Raw genomic sequence first — 20,928 nt, forward strand, 5'->3', positions numbered from 1 at the left:
GGGGGAAGGGGGGTTGTGGGGAGATTTTGAGCACTCAGCGCCTGCTCCCCCCTGCCCCTTTCTCCAGCAGTACGCACACCTCGGACCCTCCCGACGGGCACGCGTGGTTGCCCCCTGACATCACGGCGGAGGCTCCAATCGCAGGAACGGGGGCGGCCCCCGGTGCTCGGGACCGAGAGCGAGCGGGGCGGGCTGGGGGGGGAGAAGATGTAGATGGAGACGGGGGGGGCTCCGGTGGCGGCTCTGTCTCCATGCAAGGGATGGGGACGCTGCGGCTGGGGAGCCGTGCTGTCATGTACACGGCCGAGACACTGCCCAAGGGCAAGAACCGAGTGATGGGGGTGAGTTGGGAGGGGGGGGGGGGTGGGGGGGGGGGGTACTGCCATTACAACTCCTCGTACCCCTGCTGACCTCTCCAAAATGCCCCCACCCTTAGCATCCCTGAGAGGTTCCCCATCCCTGAGAGGTTCCCCATCCCAGTGGGTGCCCTCAGACCTTAGTGTTGGTGGGGGGCACAGGGACCTTCCTCCCTCTTCCTCCCCATGCTCTGTGGTAAGAGAAGCTCCCACTGGAGCTGGGGGAACAGAGGGGTTAATCCTAGGCATGGGGGGGCTGGGGGCACTGAAGGATTAACCCTTGGCTTGGAGGTGGAGGGATGAGGAGCATAGGGGCTGTGTGCCTCCCCCAGCGTAGCACACAGCAGGGATGCATCCCCCATGCATGCGCATTCCATCCATGTGGGAACCCCTTCCTAAACCGCAGGGTTGGAACCCTGGGGGTTTGGCTCCTAAAGCTCAGGGGCTGCCCCAGGGGGGCCCATCCCTGACTCGCCGTCCCCTCAGACGATCCAGATCATGACTGGCTTCATGCACATTGGCTTCGGTATCGTCCTGACCACGCTCACCAATGTCTACTCCTCCATCTTCATCACCGGCGAGATCCCCTTCCTGGGCGGTGTGTCTGTGCGTAGCATGGGAGTTGGGGGCTGCCTGCCGGCCTCCCCACTTCCTCTGGAGATGGGGAAGCTGGGGGGGTGCTCTATGGGTCTGGGGACACGGGACTGAGTGCCCCCCTCCCCTCTCCCGCTGCAGTTCATCATCTCAGGCTGCCTGTCCATTGGGGCAGAGAAGAGTCCCACGGAGTGTGCGGTGAGTGTCTCTCTGCCCCCCGCCCCCTTCCTGGCCCCCAGATCTGAAGTGGGATGTGGGGAGCAGCACGTGCACGAGTGGAACCCACTGGGGCAAAGCTGTGTCCCCGTTTGAAGCTTGTACTGAGGTTATTTCTGTCAATGAGCAATGGGAAAAGGGGAATTAGCAAAGCTGTTAATTCTGCTGTGTCAGCAGCAGCGCTGAGGGAGTGCTGGGATCCCACATCAGGGGTGGTGCTGGGGGTGGCCCTGAGATGTTACCCACAGCTGTGGGGTAAAAAGGGCCAGGAAAAGCCTCTCCATGCCTGCAGGTGAAGGGCAGCCAAGCCATGAACATCATCAGCGCCATCTTTGCGCTCCTGGGCATCGTCGCCTTCATCATTGACCTCAACTTCAACGGGCTGTACCGCTCCAGCGATGACTACTACAGCTACCTTGTCATGGTAGGTGGGGGAGCCCTGTGGGATCCTCTGCACTCTGGAGCACTTCTCTAGACCCATTGGGATCTTGGCTCTATCGGGGCTCCCACCATCCCTTGGGCACGGTGCCACTGCCTGACCTACACTGGGCTGGTGCTGTGGGAGATGACTCATGCCCTGCATGTGCCTGGTTCTGCCTGAGCTTTGGGAAAGCAGAGAGGCACAAAAAAAAAGACACAGAGCAAGACCCAGGGCTGGTGGGAGATGGGAAAATGTCTCAGTGCACGGGGGATGTCAAGAACTGGGCACTGCTGATGGAACCTTCCCCACTTTGGAGCTCGCAGGGAATGGCATCTCCATCGTGCTGCTCATCTTCACCGTCCTGGAGTTCTGCATTGCTGTTGCCACTGCCAACTTCTGGTGCCGAGCAACACGACTCAGCCCCAACGAGGTAACAGGGGAGCAGCAGGCAGAGCACAGGGTCCTCGTTCCCCTGGCTGGGGATAAGCATGGGATGCTATTTTCCCCCTCCAGGCCATGCTGATCGTGCCCAGCACCACCAGAGTGGACCTGGCTGTGGTGCAAGCAGAGCTGCCACAGCCGCCCAGCTACTCGGAGGTGAGGGGGCTCCAGGAGGGCCGCACTGAGCCCCCAGCTCTTTGTGCAACAGCCATCTCTGAGCGCTCCTCTTTCACAGCTGGCAGCTCCTGAAGTATAGCTGGGCAGCAAGGATGTCACAGAAGCCACCTGCAGCTCCAGGGCATCGGCCCCTTCTCCTGCTGCACTGCAGGCTGGGCCATGCTTTGTAGCCCCTGAACTCAGCCCCTGTCGTCGTCCCCCAGCCCGCCCCTCCTGACCCCCATACCCTGCCCAGCTCTCACCTCCTGGCTCTCTGGGAAGGGATGGAGGTGGTCCTGCCCCATTACCCCAGCCAGGTGCTGGGCACCACACAGCAGCCGGACTCATTCCATTGTCAGCTCAGCCCCCGCTGGCTTCACTTTCTCTTGAAAATAAAATAATAAAATGCTGTGGCCAGACCCGGCTCTGCTCCTTTGCTGGGGGGGGGTTGCCAGAGGAGGTTACAGCTCCGTATAGATTTCAATACTCTGTCCCCTGCTGTGGGGGCTTGCACTTAGAAGGGGCTGTGGGGATGAGCCCCAGCACAGGAGGATTCATTGGAGAGCATTTTGCACCTTCCTCCAGAAGGAGTTTTGGGTCAAGTTCCGTGTTTTCCTGCTCATTTCACCACCCCCCTCCCAGTGCTTATACCATTCAGCCAAAACCTCATGGATTATTCACTCGCTCTGTTATTTCTGGGCCTGGTGCTGAAAAAATAATGAGCAGGTTTGCGAGGAGAAGCCCCAGAGGTGGGGGGAGTGCAGGGGGAAAGGATCATACTGCTCGTGTTGTGCTCACAGCACAGTCAGTTCTAGCTCCCAAGGGTCTCCCTGTGCCCATCCAGCTCTGTGCTGGTGTTCTGGCCACCCTGTGGCCAGTGCTCTTGTGGGGTCCACGCACACCCCACAGAGAGCTGAGGACCTGCACCCAACCTTCACTCCTGGCCAGGCTGCATCCTTGGGTCAAAGTAGACCAGGAAGCAGCTGGGATGGGCTTGAGGAGCAGCAGTGCAGCAACTCTGCTGAGCAATGGGTGCGGAGATGAAAGCCAGCTCTTCCTTTTTTCGTTTGCTGAAGGCTGCCCCAGAAAACACGACTTCCTCTTTAAGTAATCAGTGATCTGGAGAAAAAGCTGAAATCTGTCTTTTGGTATTTTTATGGGGATATAAAGTTTTTCACAGGAAGCAGAAACTTGCTGTGAGAAGCATTTACCCATCATGACTTGTTTTCCTTGGAAAAACGCAGGGATTTGGATCGGAAAGAGCCTGCAGCATGCAGGGTTTGCTGCTTCCCGGCATCTGCTCAGCCTGTGGGCTTCACCTCTTCTGGCATCTGCTTCTAAAATATCTTGTAACATCCTACCTTGGGCTCCTGCCATCCCCAGCTGGGCCTGGCTTTATTTAGAAAGAGAAGAATGCTTTCTCCACGAATCCCCCCTTTCAGAAATGGGTTTTAAGGCACTTCAGTGAGCTCCCACTGCTGGGATGAGAGCTGCCACAGTTGCTTCCAGCTGAACGGCTGAAACTCCAGGGATGCTTTCAGAGCCTGAAAGCACGGATTTGGGAGGAAATCCACTGCAGTGAGTGATTTCAGCTGGGAATGCAAGCTGCTGCTGATCTTGACAGGGGACACCACATGTGTACAAAGGATAAATAGGGGATCTGGGCATTTCCACAGGTGCTGAAGCATTCCTGGGTAACCAAGCACCAATAGCCACCAGGAGCGTAGCTGATGGGCAGAACTCTTCCACCTCCCAGCTCTTTCTGGAAAGCTGCCTCCCTAGATGAGACATAACCCAGCCTGCTGTGGGGAACTGCCCCTTCTCCAGACCCCAGGTGTCTTCCCCAGAAGGATACTGCCATGGGGACATTTTCTAGGCTCATTTCCACACAGAAGCCACCCTCCATCCTGCATACTGATCTGTGGTCATCACCCCTTCAGAAACACGCCTAGCAGAAAACAATGCATTGCGGGGATGTGTGACAAAGCAGCCTTGTCCCAAGCTCTCTGTGAAATAAAGCGGAGAAGTTGCTGGTCCCCCATGCACATGGGGATGCCAAGAGGTGGCCCCCATGGGCTCGCAGTGGGGCCAGAGCAGGTGTCCCAGCTCTAGGGCCAAAGCAAAGCAAGAGGTGCTTCCTAAAGCTACATTTGGGATGCAGCCCCGTGTCTGCCCCTGTCGCTGGGGACACCGATTTCCTGGGTCAGAATCCCCACCGTCCTGGCTGTTCTTCTACACGGGGAGGAAGCGGCTGTTTTTCTGGCAAAGCCAGAGCACAGTGGCCTGAGGAGGGAGGAAGGGGCCCCTTGGGTGCTCTTCGGGAGCTCTCACCATGTGCTGTGGCTCCGTTCCCAGTCTGAGCTCTCATTTCCTATCGGAAACGATTGCACCCCCCTTCCTTTCAGCAGAGGAGCGAGCCTCCCAGCTCATGATTGTGGGTGGACTGCCATCAGCGGGAACAGGCACAGGGAGTTTGGGAGGCAGAGAGACACAGAAAGGTAGCAAATGAGGTTCCCTAGGACTGACAGGGTTTCGGCTGTGCGTCATTTCACTCCCATTTGTCCTGTAAGAACAGCACCAGCCAGACCAGCGGTCTCTTCCTCTGATCACTGACGCTCACTGCGGGCACTCAAAGCAGATTCACTTATTTTTGCAGCCTCTCTTCCTTCTGTTGGCAAAGCTGCCTCATTGAGCAAGAGGGGCCTGACAGGACTTCCGCAAACAAACTTCCTCTGCGGATCAAAGGGCAGCAGCACTGCAGCCCTTGTAGTCCACCTAAATTTCCCAAGGGACCAGGAGCAGCAGCACAAGCCAGGCTAAGTGAGGTACAGGGCACAGGATGGGGTGTGAAATGTCCCCATCAGGCTGACAGCACTCCACACACGGACTAAGCACAGGCCCACCCCCATCCCCGGGCCTCTGCAGGTAATGGCAACCACGGTGACAGAATCTGGCGGCGTGCGGATCATCACAGAAGTCATCCCGGCCACAGACCCACGGGCAGCCCAGCTGGCCTCCGGCTCCATCCAGCCCACCGTGTCTTCTTTCCAAGTCAGCGGCTTCAGGAGAGCACAGCCCAAAGTGCTGGGGGTGAGTCTGCAGCGTGGTAGGGCACATCTCCTTGGCATCGTGCTGCTGATGCTGGGATCGGGGTGGGATGCACGTAATGGCAATGCTAATCCTTGTCAGCACACAGGGGACCCCCTCTCTTCTGTCCTTTCCCAGACCATTCACATCGTCACCGGCATCATCCACTTGTGCTTTGGTGTCATCCTGACCTGTGCAGAGAACAACAGTGTCCTCTCCCTTCCTGTGGCCAGCGGAGTCTTCTTTTGGCTTGGGGTTCTGGTATGCAAGGGCATGCTTGGGCTTCAACCCCTTACTGCCCAGAGATATGGGGCTGGATCCCCTTGTCATGGGGGGCTCCTCGTATACCTCATATCCACTATTCTTTCTGTGGCTGGAGAGTCGGTGAGGGTGGACCTGAACATTGGAGGGGCTCTGGGATGCGTGATGGGAAGCTGTGCCCAGCTGGTGCCTCTCTTCCTCCTGTGTTTTCCAAGCAGCTCCTGGTTTCAGGCTCTCTCCTGGTAGAAAGCGAGAAAAGAGAGAACATCCTGCTGGTAAGGGCTTTGTGTCGCTGCTGCACACAGCCTCCATGAGGCGCTAAGAAGGTTGGATGGGAGACACGTCCCTGTAGGGTGACCCTTCCTGATGTGAACCACGCAGGTGAAAGTGTGTTGTGTGGCCAATGCCGCCGTCATCCTCAGCACGCTGGTGGCCATGCTCATACACACAGTGGCCATCACCCACAGCATCCCCGGCTGCAGCAGCAGCAGCAGCATGCCGCTCCTGGTGAGGCAGGAATGGTGCTTCAGCGCCGAGACCAAGGTACTGCCCGTGGCCATGCGCAGCGGACGCTGTGGGGCAACAGGATGCTAACTGCCTTCCTGCCATCAGGCCCTGAGTAACGGCTTCGACTCCATCCTCGTCCTCTTCGGCCTGCTGGAGTTCTGCACAGCTGTGGCGGCCCTGGCCTTTGGCTGCACTGCCATCAAGCAGTACAGTTACACACGCATGGTACAGGGCTCTGCTCTACTGCCTTCCTCCTTAGCGGGCCCTGACGCTGGCCCTACAGTTCCTTCTTCTCCCTCTCCAGGTGCTGTAGTGAAGCCCACATCATCCCTGCTGCTCCCCACAGCCGGACCGCGCCCAGCCCTAAGCAGGAGCCCCACGCACTCCTAAAAAATCCTAAAAAACGAACCAAAAAATCCCAATAAACTGCCTCTCCCCCAGCCAAGCCTTCGCGTTTCTCTGCAGGTCGGGCAGCACGTCGGCTGCAATATGGCGGCCCCCACCAGGCCTGGGGCGCTGCCCGACACCAACATGGCGGCTGTGGAGGCGGATGTAAGTGGGAACTGAGCATGCGCGCAGCGCGTTGTGATGTCATCTCCCGGCGCCTGGAGAAAGGCGCCGCGTGGAGGATGGAGGGGTGCAGTACAGCAGCGGCTCCGGGCTCCGAGGGGCCCAGCGGGGAGGGCTCAGTCTCGGTCTCTGTGTCCGTCTCCGATCTCGCCCAGACCTCAGCCATGGGTCCGGTCTCTGAAGTTTCCCAGGTTCCAGCCCACCGCAAGGCCGCCAAGAAGCGGAAAGAGGCGGCGGTGCCGGCCATCCCCCGGGGCAGGCCCAAATCGGGGCGGGTGTGGAAGGACCCGGGCAGGAAGAGGTGGGAATGAGGAAGAGGGCTTCCAGGCCGTAGGAGGATTCTGTGCGGTGGTCCGGTGTCGGTGAGGGCCGAGGGGTACGGGGTTATAGAGAAGGGTATAGGGCTGCAGTGGGGGAGCTCCCCCGGTGGGCTCAGGCTGTGGTTCCTGAGCGATGTGGGGGCTTTGGGGGTGGCCGAGGTGCTGTTGGGAGCCCTGAGCTGGAGGTGAGAGGAAGGGCAGCTGTGACAGGACTTCCCAGCTCCGGGAAGTCTTGGGAGGGCCGGGAGGATTGCCTCTCCCCATTACAGCCCCACCTTCCCACCCAGGTTCTCACTCATGGTGCAGGACAAACCTCTTCGCACTTCGTGGGAGCGAAAGCTGAAGGAGCGGCAAGAGAAGAAGCTTGTGAGGGACTTGGTGCAGCAGCTTCAGGAGGCGAAGCAGAGGGAGAGAGAGGTAACAGGATGCTGTGTTTGGGAGCTGGGCCAGCTCCTTCTGCATCACCCAGCGCGCTGGGGCAGCTCTCCCCATGGCGCAGTTCCACATCTTTGCCTACATCCCAGCCTTGCGGGCTGCTGCCCTGCAGTGAGCACAAAGCTTCCCACAGCCAGATGAGATTCTCCTATTGGATCCCCTATTGTCCTGCCAGCTCCGTGCTGTGATAGTCACTTGCTGCAAGTTGCTGTTTTTTTGGATAATTTCAAACTTGGGCCTCATGGAGGGTGGGGAAGGAAAGTGTTGACTCTGTGTGGCAGGTTTCTGCATGCAAGGGCATTGCTGTAGCCCTGCAGTTTCTTGTCTGGCCCCTCTGCTCCCAGTGGCCTAAGCTTAAGGCTGGAGGGTGGGAGCTGCAGAGACATTCTGGTGTTGTTCCCACAGGAGAAGAAGCGGCAGCGGGAGGAGAACCTCAGAAGGCGGCTGGAAAATGAGCGGAAGGCAGAGATTGTTCAAGTGGTGAGTCCAGAACTGAATGCTGGGCTCTAATTTGACTTCTGCTCCAGTTCCTCCCCCTACCTCCACCCCAGCTCTGGAGTGGCTGGGGGAAGACAGTTGCAGCTCCTCATGAGGTCATTCCGGGGTGACCCATGAGGTAACAGAACATGGGATATGGGGCAGCAGCAGCGCTCCAAGCACGTGAGGCTTTGGTAGGGCTTCTCTATGTTGGAGAGACCTGGGGGTGGTGGGGTAAAGGGGGATGACTATCTCCTGTTCCTTTCCTCCCGTGCAAGAGCTGGGGGAGCCTGGAGTTTATCCTAAAACTACCTGGGAGTTTTAGGATAAAATGCTGCCTTTCCACCTGTCTGAAAGCTGCCTCCTTCTGCCCTCCAGATCCGCAACCCAATGAAGCTCAAGCGGGCAAAGAAGAAGCAGCTGCGCAGGGTGGAGAAGCGGGACACACTGGGCATGTTCCAGAAGGCACCCATGAGGGGCAAAGCAGCTGCAGAGTGAGGCTGGAGTTCTGCAGGCCCTGCTGATGTCTGAGGTCCGCACTCTGAATGGACAGCAGGATGGAAAAGAATCCAGCTGCTGCGTGCCCTGTCTTGTGAAAGCAGGTTGTTGTCAGTGCCTGGGGCTGGACTGAAGATTGCCCAAATCTACCTTTTCTTCATTAAAAGCAAAGAGGAATTGCTCCAGCCTTGCCTTCAAGGAGGCTTCTGTACCTCTGGAGTCACAGGGCACCGTGGCCCCTGCCCCTGGGGCTTCATTTCCTCTAGGAGAAGCCTTGCTCCTGAGAATGAGTGCTGGGGTGGGAGCACCTTCACTGTGTTGCAGAGCAAGTGAGCACACTGCAGCCTCCTGCCTGCTCTTTTAGGCTGGGAGACAGCAGGGAGGTGGGAGGAATGAAGGAGTTGAGCTGGAAGCCCATGTGCACCTCTTCACAGTTGTAGATAGATTTCTTGCCTTACGAGCGCCTATTTCTGCGTTTTTCCTGCTGGTTGTGTTTCCCTGTGCTGCGCTGAACAAGCAGTTGCTGGAGGGAGCCATCCCACGCACCCTGGGCAGAGGGAAGCACGGGCAGTTAACTGGATGCAACATCTGTGGGTTCTCCACTGGGGCAGGCGGAGCTCCCCGCTGCTGCATCCCCACCCCTAGTAGGGGAAAGGCTGAGGAGCCTGCCATGGGGCGGGGCAGAACTGTGGGTCATCAGCCTCGCGGCTGCATTCTTTTTGCTTCCTGGGTTAATGATTGCTGGGGTGGCGAGGTGCTGCCAGTCTCCAGCACGCAGTAATTGACCTCACCTTCGCCTGCTCTGCGGGGGTAAGAGGGGCTTGGGTCTTCTCTACGTGGCTTTGGGGCACGCGGAAGGTTTTCCAGTGTGGTGTGTGGGTGCACCCCACCAGGTGGGGCCACGGAGGACTCCTAGCTCTCTGGGAAGGGGGTGAGTGCAGGGCAGTGGGTCTCGAGCTTTCAGTAGCCAGTGCTGAAGAGAGGAGGTTGAGGTGAACGGGGAGGGGTTCCTGGGGGATCCTGGAGCAGCACACCGACGCGCTGGTGCTGTGCTGCTGTCCCCAGGTGCACCATGGTGGAGGTGATGGTGATGCCGAGCTCCTCGCTGGCTGACCAGATGGTGCAGGTGGTGGTTTCTGGACTGGCTCCCTCGCAGTTGGTGACTCTGCGTTCCTGGCTGATGGATGAGCATGGCGAGCGCTTCCAAGCACGTGCCTTCTACCGCTCCGATGAGGAGGGCACAGTGGATGTGGGGCGGCACGCTGCCCTGGGGGGCAACTACAGCGGCATCTGGCCCATGGGACTCTTCTGGTTCCTGCAGCCTGACAACCTCTTCAAGCGCCTGGTGAAGCGTGATGTCATGGGCAGCCCCTTCCTCATCCACCTGGAGGTGTTTGACGGCCTCCGCCTGGTGTCGGGGCAGCAGGATGAGCCTCTGGCCACCTGCACCGCCGAGCGGTGGTACGTGGGCCCTGGTGTGCAGCGGGTGCCCATCCGCGAAGGGAGGGTGCGGGGGGCCCTGCTGCTGCCACCAGGTGAGTTGGGGGGCAGGAGCAGCCCCAAAGGGTCTCTGGGTCGCTGCCCTAGTGGCTTGGAGCCGGAGGTGGGACTGGGGGGTTCCTTGGTGGGAAGACCCCAAGGCTGGGTTTGGGCTGTGGGCTGGTGGCACCCCCTTGGTGTGGGATGGTAACGGGCTGTTGGCACCCGCTGGGGACGGATCCTGCGTGGAAAGACCCCCAGTCTGGGTTTGTACCGCGGTGTGGTGGCAAGGGCTGGTGGCAGCCTTCATGGTGTTGGGTTCCTTGCTACCTGCAGGCCCAGGGCCCTTTCCAGCAGTGATCGACTTGTTTGGGGGTGCGGGTGGTCTCATTGAGTTCCGGGCTGGGCTGCTGGCCAGCCGGGGCTTTGCAGTGCTGGCCTTGGCTTTCTTCGCCTACGAGGACCTCCCCAAAGGCCTAACCCAGCTCGACCTGGACTATTTCGAGGAGGCTGCCGAGCTGCTCCTGCAGCACCCGAAGGTGAGTGCTGTGGTGTGGTGGGCAGCCTCAGCAAACAGGGACACGCTGATGAATGAGGTTGTACGAAGGGCTGGGATCATCCTGGATATGTCATGGTGTCATGGAGGTCGTGGTGAGGAGAGGTGTCCTGGTGGCCAGGGGCATCCTCCTGGTAACTTGGGAGTGTTGTAGTGATTGGGAACACGCACAGATCATAGAACCACAGAATATGCCGAGTTGGAAGTGACCCACTAAGGGCTGTTGAATCAAATTCCTGGCTTCATGCAGACCATCCAAAAACTACACCGTATGTCTGAGAGCAACGTCCCCATGGCCGGGGCCATCCTGAATTTGGGGACATCCTGCTGACAGGGATGTCTTGATGACCAGAGATGATGCCACAGTGCACAAGGAGGTCCTGAGATGCCTCCTCGTGAGCAGGGCTTCCCCAGTGATCATGGCTGTCCCGGTGCCGTCCCATCGGTGCCATCACCCCCTCCGTCTTCTCTCGCCCTGCAGGTGCGAGGCCCAGGGCTGGGTGTCATTGGTGTGTCCAAAGGGGCTGAGGTGGCTCTGGCCATGGCCGCCTTCCTCCCGCAAGTGGTGGCCACAGTGTGGATCAATGGCACGACCTTCCTGTATGGCAACCCCCTGCTCTACAAGGGCCTCCGCATCCCTTCCATCCCGTACCAGACCGAGCGCATGCTCTTCACCGAGCTGGGTGCCATGGACAACTCGGCCATCTTCACCGACCCGCGCAGCCCAGCCTGCAGCTCCTCGGCCATCCCGGTGGAGAAGATCCAAGGCAAGGTCCTCTTTGTGGTGGGTGAGGCCGATCGCAGCTTCAACAGCAAACTCTTCGCCCAGCTGGCCGCGGAACGCCTGCCGCAGGACGCCTACCGCCTGCTGTCCTACCCTGGGGCTGGCCACCTCATCGAGCCTCCCGGCTCACCCCTCTGCAGCATCTCCAGCCTGCGTGGCAACCCTCTGCCTGTGGTGTGGGGCGGAGAGCCCCAGCCCCATGCCAGGGCTCAGCAGCACTCGTGGCAGGAGATTGTGCAGTTCTTGGAGCTGCACTTGAGCCCTGCTCCTGCTATCAAGTTGTGAGCTGCTCAATAAAGGCAATGGTTGTACTGGGGGGCACGTTGGGAGTTAATGAGTCTTGGTGGAGGTTAATGAGGCCCCTTCACTCGGGGTGTGAGCGTGCTGGGCAAGGAGCGGCAGCAGTCACGTTTCCTGTGCTCAGCCCCAAAGTGGGATTTTACATCTGGAGTTGATCTCCAAGAAAAGAGAAGACTGAGCCCAAGTCTTGTTGAGCCATGTTCTCTTCCTGCTGAGCTGAGTGTCTCCATGCAGTCCTGGCTCAGAAATCGTCCTTTATCCTCCCATGGAAGGGGAATGTTGCCCCATGGGTGCCTAGCTCCAACGGTTGGGGCTTGATGGCTGAGCTCCAGGGCTCCTTGGGTCTGTGTAGGCTTGGAGCAGGTCTGGAGCCGGCTGTGACCCCAAAGCCGGACTGGGGTCAGGGTGAGAGAATTTAAGCTTCACTAAGAGCAGGACCCAGAAGAGAAACTGGGGAGGGGGGAATGGGGGGCGGGGGAAGCACACAGGAGAAACATGAAATGCTGCTGTCAGCAGCAACCTGAGGGGAGCAAGGTCCTTCCCAGCCCCATGGAGCACTCCCCACACCTCCAGCCTGGGCACAACTCGCTTCCAGGTCTTTGTGCCCCCTCTACTCGGTGACAGTGGGCACCCCACTGCTGTTACACTAAGCACCTTGGAGCACTGCTGGCAACGGCACCGGTGCGGTGTGGGGTGACGAATGAGCCAAGGGGTGTCCAGGGACTCCTGTGCTCTGCTGGGAGCAGCAGTCTCAATTCCCCATTTGCAGGAGCATTTCCCTGAGCCCATGACAGCTGTGGGGCACCGTGATCTCCAACTGACTTTCGGTTCCCCTGTGGCACCATGAGTGGGGCAGAGCGACCTGGGTCTGTGCGTGGGGGCACCCCTGGCCGCGAGAGCACTTGGACAGGGACTGGGGCAGCCCAGCCTGGCGGAAGATGTCCCTGCTGTAGCACTGCTCTATGGACTCCTTGGCATGCTCCCATGGCCAGCAGGGAGCCGGATGGCATACACCACGGAGCTGTGGGGTCTTATGGCAGCACAGTGCTGCTTCAGCCCCATTTCTTGGTCTAGCACCAGATCTCAATTCCCCATTTGCAGGACACAGGGCATGCCGGCCTTCAAAAAGCTTCCGCTTCCCCCCCATCACTTCTCTGACGCCTCGGTCATCTGATTGTTGCCCAGGTATAAATGGAGGAGACCCACGGGAAGCTCTGTGTTGTGCTCAGCACTGAGATGGCCTGGAGCTGCTCCCTGCTGCTGCCGTTGCTACTGCTGCTGCCCACATGGCTGCCCTCTGGCTCGGCACTGCTGCGGTACCATTACGATTGTGGGGACTTTGGCATGCAGCTGCTGGCGTTTCCCACACGTGGCCGCACCATGCGCTTCAAGGTCCTGGGTGAGTGATGGGCATCCCGTGGCAGTATGAGGGGGGTGGGAAGGGGTCAGCCTCACCGCCCCCGTGTCCTCGCAGATGAGTTTGGCACCCGCTTCGAAGTGGCCAACTGCTCCATCTGTCTGCACTGGCTCAGCGCTGTGGAGGATGGTGGGCTAGTCTTCTCAGCTGGCTACAAGGGCTGCCACGTGGTGCTGAAGGTGAGGCTGTGCTTGCTTGTGGGGCACCCGGTGAGCTGGGATGGGGTTACACCTCCTGCTTTCCCTGCCACAGGACGGCCGCTACGTGCTGCGGGTGCAGCTGGAGGAGATGCTGCTGAGTGGGGTGGTGGCTGCGTCCTACGAGGTGAACATGACGTGCCCACAGCCAGCTGGCTATGAGGTCCTCAGAGATGAGAACGTGCATGGCCACCACCAGCCCGAGCGGGGCAATGGCGCTCTGACAGGTCACGGTGTCGATGTCCTCATCCCCCGGCCACGGCCCGGCCTCCTGCAGCACATAGCCCATTCTGCCCTGGCCGTCCCTCGCCCCCAGCTGCCCCCCAGAGCCCCCATGGAGCAGAGTCACCCTGTGGCACATGCACAGCCCATCCTGGAGCCCTCAGAGCTGCAGCACCAGCCTCAGCCCGGCATGGAGCACCCAAGACCCCAGCCCCAAAACCAACCTGGGACGATCCATGCTAGTGGTCAAACCCAGATGGGTCTCCTTCATCCAGGTCTTCAGTCCCCAAACCAGCCTGCATTTGTGCATGTTGGAAGTCAGATCCAACCAGGGGTCCTTCGCCCAGGTCTTCAGTCCCCAAACCAGCAAGGATTAGTGCGTCCAGGGAGTCAAACCCAACCAGGTGTCCTTCGCCCAGGTCTTCAATCTTCAAACCAGCATGGATTAGCACACCCAGGGGGTCAAACCCAACCAGGTGTCCTTCGCCCAGGTCTTCAATCTTCAAATCAGCATGGATTAGCACACCCAGGGGGTCAAATGCAATCAGGGGTCCTTCGCCCAGGTCTTCAATCTTCAAACCAGCATGGATTAGTGCACCCAGGGGGTCAAACCCAACCAGGTGTCCTTCGCCCGGGTCTTCAGTCCCCAAATCAGCATGGATTAGTGCACCCAGGGTATCAAACCCAACCAGGCATCCCTCGCCCAGGTCTTCAATCCTCAAACCAGCATGGATTAGTGCGCCCAGGGAGTGAAACCCAACCAGGTATCCTTCACCAAGGTCTTCAATCCCCAAACCAGCATGGATTACTGCATCCAGGAGGTCAAACCCGGCCGGGTGTCCTCCGCCCAGGTCCTCAGCTCCAGAACCAGCCTGGGCTGGTGCATGCTGGCAGTCAAATCCAAGCAGGTCTTTTTCACTCTGGTCTCCAGCCCCCAAACCAGCCTAGCTTAGTGCAACCCGGGCTGCAGCCTGGCTTGATGCACAGCAGCACTCATGCACAGGCAGGGTTTGTCCGCCCAGGCCTCCAGCCCCAAAGCCAGCTGGGCTTGCTTCTCCCCAGCCTCCAGTCCCACGCCCAGGGCAGCCTCCTGCGCCCCAGCCTCCAGAGCCAAGCAGGGCTGCTGCAACCCAGCCAGCCCCGACCAGGGCTGCTGCGCCCAGGGCTGCCACCACGACCAGGGCTGCAGTCCCAAGCCCAGCCCGGGCTGCTGCATCCCACGGCTCTCTTCTACTCGTCGGCGGGGGCAGGTAAGTGGATAGCATGGGATGGGGCACAGAGACCTGTGCATAGAGACTTGAGGGTGCTGGGAGTGGGTGGAGGGTATCTGAGGAAGGTGGGCACAAGGATGCTTGGGGTGGGCTACAGATATTTGGGCAGGGGGATGCTCAGGATAGGCACAGGGATACTTTGGGTAAGCTAGAGATGCTTGAGCAGGAGAATGCTGTGGTCAGACAGGAAAATGCTTGGGCAGAAGGGTGGGCAAGGATACGTTTGGGTTGGGTTGGGTAGGTGGGCAGTCATGTTGGGCTGGGGGATTCTTGGAGTGGGCAGGATGGTTTGGGTTGGCAGGGAAATCCCCCTCCCCAGGGAATGCTGTGGGGATGCTTGGACAGGAAAGTGAGCAGAGGGTGCTTGGTGTGGGCAGAGGGACGCTTAAGGCTGGAAGGAAGATGCCTGGGAAGAGGATGCTGTGGGTTGACAGGGATAGTTGGGCAGAAGGGTGGGCAGGGAGATGCTGGAGGTGGGCAAGAGGTTGCTGAGGTTGGGCAGGGGGCCGCTCGCTGTGGGCATGTGTGCTGCTGAGTGCTCCCTGCCCCAGGTGAGCCTCTGACACGGGAGCAGTGCCAGGTAGCAGTGGGGAGGCTGTCCTGTGTGTCCCCGCCGGGCCGTGATGCCTGCCTGCAGGCAGGCTGCTGCTTTGATGACACAGACCGTGCGACGCCCTGCTATTACGGCAACACAGGTAGGGCTCAGCAGCGGGCAACCCATTGCTTGCTGTGGCCAACTGCAGCACATGACTGCACCTCTGTGTGCCACAGCCACCGTACAGTGCCTGCCCGAGGGCCACTTCGTGCTGGTGGTGCCACGGGGGCTGTCGGCGCAGCCCTACAACCTGGACAGCGTGCGCCTGGCCAGCACCCAGCCCGGCTGCCAGCCTGCCCAGACCTCTGACACCTTCGTCCTCTTCCACTTCCCTGTCACGCAGTGTGGCACCACTGTGCAGGTGGGGGTACAGCCCTGAGACCTCTCCCCTACCCGACTGCCACATGGGAGCCTGACCACCATGTGCCCCCCCCCCCAGGTGATCGAGGACCGGCTGGTCTACGAGAACCAGCTCATCTCCACCATTGATGTCCAGCCAGGGCCCCGTGGCTCTGTCACCCGTGACAGCGTTTACATGTAAGGGGACGACGGGTGGGGGGCATGGGGACGCTCACAGTGCTGCTCACCCCATTGTCCCCCCGCAGCCTCCACGCCCGCTGCATTTACAATGCCACTGAGCTGCTGCCGCTGAGCCTGGAGGTGGCTGTGCCCCCTACCGCTGCTCCTCTGGCACAGCCGGGGCCGCTCCAGCTGCAGCTGCGCATCGCCACCGGTGAGCCCGTCCCGGTTCTCCAACCCCTGCTCTCCACCCCCATCCCTGTGCCCCCCACTCCTGATTACTTCCGTCCTCACATCCCCCGTCCCCCATCCCCATTCTCACACCCTCACCGCACTATCCTCCATCCCTGTGCTTCCCATCCCCATACTTTCCACCCCGACGCCTTCCCACAGCCTTGTGCCCTGCTCAGCCTCAAACCCTCCTGTAGATGAGAGCTACAGCTCCTACCACCCTGACACCGACTACCCGCTGGTGAAGGTGCTGCGGGACCCCATCTACGTGGAGGTGCGGCTGCTGCAGAAGACCGACCCCAATCTGGTGCTGGTCCTGCACCAGTGCTGGGCAGCCCCCAGCACCAGCCCAGCAGCTGAGCCCCAGTGGCCCATCCTGGTGGACGGGTGAGCAGATGGGGAAAGGGGGGCTGGCAGGGCTCACTTACACTGACACAGGGTCTTCGGTCATCCCTCAGGTGCCCCTTTGCTGGGGACAACTACAGGACGCAGCTGGTGCCGGTGGGACCTGCCACGCTGCAGATGCCCTTCCCCAGCCACTACCAGCGCTTTGCTATCTCCACCTTTGCCTTTGTGGACAGCCCTTCCATGGTGGTGCTGGAGGGAGAGGTGAGGCAGGGGTGTCCTCCCGCTCAGTGGGACCCCACCATGACACCGGGTGTGACATGGCACCGTGTCCCACAGGTGTACATCCTGTGCAGTGCCTCGGTGTGCCACCTGTCGCAGCCCGAGCCCTGCCGGCCCTCCTGTCAAGAGGCCATGCCTTCCCGTAAGTGGGGCTGCGGTGGGGGTCCCTATCTGCCCTTGCCTTTCCCAAACCAACCCCTGTGCTCCTGTCCCCAGGGGCCCGACGAGCTGCAGGGGCCAGGAAGACAGCAGACATCGTGGGCACAGTCACCTCCTGGGGATGCGTTGTCTTGCCGAAGGGTCCTGCAGTGGGGAGACCTTAAGCGTGTGCTGCTGCCTCCTCGCTCCTCCTAATCAGGACAGAGCCCCAGTGCTCTGGTCCCGGTGGGGGCAAGTGGGAACAATAAACCAGCAACTGGCAAAGACTAGTGGTGGCATCTGTGGGATGGGAGTGATGTGGGCGTAAGGTGGGGAGGGAGGGATGGAACCCCAGCAGAACCAGGTCTGTTCTGGCTCCCCTTGCCCCCACCGTGCTGACCAGGGCTGTGGTGAATAGTTCTTTATTTATGTACTGAAACTAGATAACTGCTTACAAAACTGCACAGTCCCCCATCCCTCCATCACAACTATCCACCGGGGTACAGGTTGGAGCCTTTCAAGTGTACCACAGCCACAGAAGAGAGTCTAAAGCCAGAAAGACCAACACGAAACTAGAAAACTAAAACAACAAATCCATGAAGCATGGTGACATCCAACTAACCCCTCCCTCCCCCCGGCCAACAGTTACAGCAAGGAAATCTAAAGGAGAAAGGAAAGCCCTCCCACCCAACCCCCACCCCAAATCCCAGCACTGCAGTGAGCGCTGCCAGCCCCACACCCGAGGCTACAGGCTGTAGAACTTCAGGCTGCGGTCCATGCCTGTCGAGGCGATGAACTTGGCATGGTGGCCAAAAGCCACCCCTGTGGTGAGGCCACTGTGCTCTGCAGAGGGAAGACAGCATATGGTTATGTCACGAAGAGGTGGGAGAGGCTTCCCTGCCACTCTCAGCCCCACAGCCCCGTACCAGTGAAGTGGAGGATTTCTGTCCACTGCTTGCAGATGTAGATCTGGACGTCTGTGCCGCCCAGCGCCAGGTAGGTGCCACTCTGGTCAAAGATGAGAGACTTCACCTGGGGAGGAGCAGAGGAAACAAAGCTTCAGGCCAGGCCCAGGAAGTTCCCTCCAGACACCGTGCCAGAGGTGCAGCGCCCTCTCTGTCCTCCAGCACCCCAAGCAGAGCAAAACGGCAGGGCTCGGGTGGCCAACGCTGGGACAAGGGAGCCACCGCACCTCGAAGTTATTGTCCAGCTGCAACGTCTTGAAGTTCTTCAGTTTACGCAAGTCCCAGAGCTTGACAGAGGAGTCGTCTGCAGCTGTGGCCAGGTAGTAGCCGTTCTCAGAGAAGGCAATGCTGGTGATGGGGCCCGAGTGCCCTGGGAAGTTGGCCACGTTGGTGCGTTCCTGGGGACAGGAGGATCAAACATGGGCCTCAAGCATCCTCTGCCTCCCCAGGGCAGCAGCTTGGCGAGGAGAGAGACAACAGCGCACAAAGACGACAGAATTCGCACGTGCCCAGAGAAGCAAGGATGAGGAAAGCCACAGGGCTGTCACTCCAGGGGGCACACAAAGCTCTGTGCGAAACACAGCACCCGCTGCCCAACCCCTGCCTGCCCAGGGCCAGTCCTACCTTCAGATCCCAGATTTTGATCTGAGAATCCATCGTTCCTGTTCCAAAGATGAGCCCATCTGGGTGGAATTGGGCACAGGTGAGGGCTGCAGAGACAGAGAGACATACGAGGGTTGGGGAGGCTCTGTCCTGTGAGAACCCTGCTACCAGGAGCTCCCAGGGAAGAAAATCCCCCCTCCGCACAGCCACAGGAGCCCCACAGCACGGGTACTCTTTGCCTTACCGCAGCCAGAGCTCTCATCTGTCACCTTGGTGAGAACACGGCCCGTCTGGATGTCTGAGAAGGCCCAGTACTGGAAGAGACACGCGTGGCATTGAGCACGCAGCCACCAAGCAGGGTGTCCATGCGCCCTGAGCCCAGGCTGCCTCTCACCTGGTCATCAGAAGAGCTCAGAAGGTAATCACCCGTGGCATGCAGGCTGAGCCCTGTCACAGAGCCCTCATGGGCACGGACAACCTGCACACAGGAAGCATTGGGCACAGACCAGATCCGGATGGTGGCATCAGGAGAAGCTGAGAACACCAAATCCTAGAGATAAAGGGATAAAGCAGGAACTTTAACATCAAAACAGTGCCGTGACTCTGTTCGCGAGCTCCTTTACAGGCAGGAAGGGAAAGCTTGAAGAGGGCAGCAGCACACCTGTGAGGGGTGGAACACAACACTGGTGACCTTCTTAGAGTGGCCCTTGAGTGTCGCCAGGATCTGCTCCGAGCTCTTATCAAAGACGATGACATTTTTATCAGCCCCACCTAGCAAACGAAGCAGGGAACTATCAGAGATGAGACTTGTGGCTGGCCAACTTCAACATCCACCTGCTGTTCTTTGAGATCTCTGTCCTGAGAAGCTCTCAGGATGTGAGCCAAGAGAATTCCTCATGCCCCTTTGCTCACTCCAACCTCACAAAAGGTCAGAGAAAGGGCCCCATTCCCAGGAAGTTGAAGGGTCTGTGCTGACAACAAAGAGGGATGTGGCTCCCTTACCAGTGAGGATCTTGTTGGTGTCGGAAGGACAGAGGTCCAAGGCCAAGATTCCTGGAATGCTGGCACTGTGCAGCCCCTGTGCGAGGCAGAAAGAGGCCAGGTTGGTGCCACAAGCAGGAAAATACCCCAAAGTGAACCCAAAAGGTCTTGCAAGGGGCTTTGCTGGAAGCCACCTCCACTGCAGCACTGGTCTCCATGGAGAGAGCCATGACCGCCCTGGCACTGACCAGCAACAGAACTGTGGGTTTGGACACTGCCCAGCAGAGGGTGAGTTTTTGAAAGCACTGTAGAACTCACCACGTGCGAGGCAACCTGCCGGTACTTGCTGAGCTCCTCTGGCTTCACCAGCTCCTCTGGCACTGTTTTGCCCCTCTGCAAACAGGAAATGGCATGGGGATGAACATTTGTCCCTCTAGGAACACACCATGCATATCTCGTGATCACTGTGGTATCCTGAATGTGAAATGTAACCATGAAATGTGGCCGCTCACCTTCTTGCGCTCTGTGGTCAGTACAGTGGCCTTGTCTTGAAGCTACGAAACAGCACGACAGTGGTTACAGCCAACCTGCCAACCTGGGCTCTCCCAGCAGCAGGACAGGGAGTAGCTTAGAGCTGGAACAGCACAGGTAGCACAAGTCTTTACCTTCTGGATAATCTCAGGGGTCATGCCTGCAAGCTCACCCAGCTCCATGGACTCCCCAGCTCCCTGCATAGAACAGAGAAGGGCTCAGTTATATGCAGGTAGGAAACAGGAGAGAGACACATAGTGAGGTAGAAGAAACTCACCGGCACATTAGGCTGTGAGGACGGCACTGCCTGTGGCACGATAAGGCCGGCCTGCGGTTTCAGTGTGGCCAGAGCTGCAGAAGCAGAGAAACATTATGAGTTCCACCCTCCACCCTGGAGGCACTCAAGGCCAGGCTGCAGTGACTCCGGGCAGCCTAGTCTAGGGGCTGGCGACCCTGCGCATAGCAGGGGGTTGGAACTAGATGGCCATTGTGGACCTTTTCAACCCAGGCCATTCTGTGGCTCTATGGTTCTCTTTCCCTGGAGTTTTGCAGTCCCCTTCATCCAAGCTCACCTTCTCTGGCAGCAGTGACCTCCTTGGTAAGCCGTGCGATGACACGGCAGGCAGCATCATGCTGGTACAGCGCGTGGGACAGCTCCTGGCGCGTGGTCTGCAGCTGCTGGCGCAGCGTGAAGCTGTGCAGCATGACAGCATCCTACAAGGGCACCAGAAGGGGAGTCAGGGGGCGGCACTCAGCCCCGCACCTCAGCTCTCTGCAACTTACCCACTCATCCTGCAGCGCCTTCAGGATGGCCGGGATGCTGGTGGCCGATGGTGGCTTGGGCCGGATGGGATGGGCAACTGCCAACACAGATGCACCCTCAGCTCCTTGCCCTTTGCCACAGCCCCTCGTGCCCCCGCTGGCAGCGCGGGCACGGGCTACCGGTGTCCCCCCGTGCCCTCCCACCTTTGATGTCTATGAGCTGCTCTTCGGACAAGGGCTGGTTGTTGACGGGGTCGGTGCCGTTCTCCGCAATGTATTTCTCGATCAGCCGCCGCTCGTACACGTGGTTGGACACCGGCGACACGCACGGGTGCTCGGGGACCTCGTTGGAGACTGTGGGGACAGCGTAGGGGGCGGCGCAGGTCACGGCGTGGTCCCGACGTCCCCCCC

At 59.4% G+C, this 20,928-nt stretch overlaps 6 protein-coding genes across 12 annotated transcripts; 5 read left to right on the plus strand and 1 right to left on the minus strand.

The window, feature by feature from the left end:
• Positions 1–214: 214 nt before the first annotated feature.
• LOC122185897 (membrane-spanning 4-domains subfamily A member 12-like) lies at positions 215–2,603 on the plus strand. Of its 4 annotated transcripts, none has more exons than XR_006180986.1 (7): positions 215–341; positions 843–962; positions 1,092–1,148; positions 1,459–1,590; positions 1,911–2,017; positions 2,101–2,184; positions 2,264–2,278. XR_006180986.1 is itself a non-coding variant. In XM_042882092.1 (7 exons), the coding sequence occupies exons 1-7, from the start codon at positions 252–254 to the stop codon at positions 2,282–2,284; spliced, it is 618 nt and encodes a 205-aa protein (XP_042738026.1). In that variant the 5' UTR covers positions 215–251; the 3' UTR covers positions 2,285–2,603. The 4 variants fall into 4 exon arrangements, 3 of the variants coding, with proteins under 3 accessions (XP_042738026.1, XP_042738025.1, XP_042738027.1); XM_042882092.1 differs by having other exon boundaries at positions 1,904–2,017; positions 2,264–2,603; XM_042882091.1 differs by having other exon boundaries at positions 1,904–2,017; positions 2,101–2,603.
• Positions 2,604–4,859: 2,256 nt separating this feature from the next.
• LOC122185928 (membrane-spanning 4-domains subfamily A member 15-like) lies at positions 4,860–6,479 on the plus strand. Its single transcript, XM_042882144.1, has 7 exons — positions 4,860–5,009; positions 5,110–5,274; positions 5,410–5,532; positions 5,751–5,807; positions 5,914–6,075; positions 6,145–6,264; positions 6,344–6,479. The coding sequence occupies exons 2-7, from the start codon at positions 5,113–5,115 to the stop codon at positions 6,350–6,352; spliced, it is 633 nt and encodes a 210-aa protein (XP_042738078.1). The 5' UTR covers positions 4,860–5,009; positions 5,110–5,112; the 3' UTR covers positions 6,353–6,479.
• A 57-nt stretch (positions 6,480–6,536) lies between these two features.
• Positions 6,537–8,524, plus strand: CCDC86 (coiled-coil domain containing 86). The gene is made up of 4 exons (XM_042882145.1): positions 6,537–6,910; positions 7,217–7,346; positions 7,770–7,844; positions 8,220–8,524. Exons 1-4 carry the CDS (start codon positions 6,609–6,611, stop codon positions 8,337–8,339), a joined length of 627 nt encoding a protein of 208 aa, XP_042738079.1. The 5' UTR covers positions 6,537–6,608; the 3' UTR covers positions 8,340–8,524.
• Positions 8,525–8,590: 66 nt separating this feature from the next.
• LOC122185926 (bile acid-CoA:amino acid N-acyltransferase-like) lies at positions 8,591–11,474 on the plus strand. Of its 4 annotated transcripts, none has more exons than XM_042882142.1 (4): positions 8,591–8,668; positions 9,405–9,874; positions 10,155–10,357; positions 10,856–11,474. In XM_042882142.1, exons 2-4 carry the CDS (start codon positions 9,412–9,414, stop codon positions 11,441–11,443), a joined length of 1,254 nt encoding a protein of 417 aa, XP_042738076.1. In that variant the 5' UTR covers positions 8,591–8,668; positions 9,405–9,411; the 3' UTR covers positions 11,444–11,474. The 4 variants fall into 4 exon arrangements, with proteins under 4 accessions (XP_042738076.1, XP_042738077.1, XP_042738074.1 ...); XM_042882143.1 differs by lacking the exon at positions 8,591–8,668 and adding an exon at positions 8,677–9,149 and having other exon boundaries at positions 11,030–11,474; XM_042882140.1 differs by lacking the exon at positions 8,591–8,668 and adding an exon at positions 8,967–9,149.
• Positions 11,475–12,508: 1,034 nt separating this feature from the next.
• ZP1 (zona pellucida glycoprotein 1) lies at positions 12,509–16,962 on the plus strand. The gene is made up of 11 exons (XM_042882043.1): positions 12,509–12,857; positions 12,933–13,054; positions 13,128–14,544; positions 15,117–15,260; positions 15,337–15,521; positions 15,600–15,697; positions 15,766–15,893; positions 16,108–16,297; positions 16,369–16,519; positions 16,595–16,679; positions 16,754–16,962. Exons 1-11 carry the CDS (start codon positions 12,650–12,652, stop codon positions 16,858–16,860), a joined length of 2,835 nt encoding a protein of 944 aa, XP_042737977.1. The 5' UTR covers positions 12,509–12,649; the 3' UTR covers positions 16,861–16,962.
• A 406-nt stretch (positions 16,963–17,368) lies between these two features.
• On the minus strand, positions 17,369–20,920 carry PRPF19 (pre-mRNA processing factor 19; the record flags this gene model as incomplete). The annotated part of the gene is made up of 15 exons (XM_042881851.1): positions 17,369–17,518; positions 17,602–17,707; positions 17,868–18,038; positions 18,265–18,350; positions 18,488–18,557; positions 18,638–18,793; positions 18,905–19,014; positions 19,246–19,321; positions 19,543–19,617; positions 19,737–19,778; positions 19,890–19,952; positions 20,033–20,106; positions 20,328–20,469; positions 20,539–20,615; positions 20,722–20,920. Coding segments are annotated over 15 exons (1,545 nt in total), but the record flags the coding sequence as incomplete, so codon positions are not given.
• Between the last annotated feature and the right edge of the window lie 8 nt (positions 20,921–20,928).

Source organism: Lagopus leucura, unplaced genomic scaffold (assembly GCF_019238085.1).
Source record: "Lagopus leucura isolate 7727_CA_CO unplaced genomic scaffold, USGS_WTPT01 Super-Scaffold_100033, whole genome shotgun sequence".
NCBI lineage: Eukaryota > Metazoa > Chordata > Aves > Galliformes > Phasianidae > Lagopus > Lagopus leucura.

Bases quoted from the DNA above. Each gene is read 5' to 3' on its own strand.
- LOC122185926 (XM_042882142.1), top strand. From the start codon at position 9,412: ATGGTGGAGGTGATGGTGATGCCGAGCTCCTCGCTGGCTGACCAGATG. The intron at 9,875-10,154 runs GTGAGTTGGGGG...TGCTACCTGCAG, and splicing joins GGCCCTGCTGCTGCCACCAG to GCCCAGGGCCCTTTCCAGCA. The intron at 10,358-10,855 runs GTGAGTGCTGTG...CTCGCCCTGCAG, and splicing joins TGCTCCTGCAGCACCCGAAG to GTGCGAGGCCCAGGGCTGGG.
- CCDC86 (XM_042882145.1), top strand. From the start codon at position 6,609: ATGCGCGCAGCGCGTTGTGATGTCATCTCCCGGCGCCTGGAGAAAGGC. The intron at 6,911-7,216 runs GTGGGAATGAGG...CTTCCCACCCAG, and splicing joins AAGGACCCGGGCAGGAAGAG to GTTCTCACTCATGGTGCAGG. The intron at 7,347-7,769 runs GTAACAGGATGC...TTGTTCCCACAG, and splicing joins CGAAGCAGAGGGAGAGAGAG to GAGAAGAAGCGGCAGCGGGA.
- LOC122185897 (XM_042882091.1), top strand. From the start codon at position 252: ATGCAAGGGATGGGGACGCTGCGGCTGGGGAGCCGTGCTGTCATGTAC. The intron at 1,149-1,458 runs GTGAGTGTCTCT...CCATGCCTGCAG, and splicing joins AGAGTCCCACGGAGTGTGCG to GTGAAGGGCAGCCAAGCCAT. The intron at 1,591-1,903 runs GTAGGTGGGGGA...CCCACTTTGGAG, and splicing joins ACTACAGCTACCTTGTCATG to CTCGCAGGGAATGGCATCTC.
- LOC122185928 (XM_042882144.1), top strand. From the start codon at position 5,113: ATGGCAACCACGGTGACAGAATCTGGCGGCGTGCGGATCATCACAGAA. The intron at 5,275-5,409 runs GTGAGTCTGCAG...GTCCTTTCCCAG, and splicing joins CACAGCCCAAAGTGCTGGGG to ACCATTCACATCGTCACCGG. The intron at 6,076-6,144 runs GTACTGCCCGTG...TCCTGCCATCAG, and splicing joins GCTTCAGCGCCGAGACCAAG to GCCCTGAGTAACGGCTTCGA.
- ZP1 (XM_042882043.1), top strand. From the start codon at position 12,650: ATGGAGGAGACCCACGGGAAGCTCTGTGTTGTGCTCAGCACTGAGATG. The intron at 14,545-15,116 runs GTAAGTGGATAG...TCCCTGCCCCAG, and splicing joins CTACTCGTCGGCGGGGGCAG to GTGAGCCTCTGACACGGGAG. The intron at 15,261-15,336 runs GTAGGGCTCAGC...TGTGTGCCACAG, and splicing joins CTGCTATTACGGCAACACAG to CCACCGTACAGTGCCTGCCC.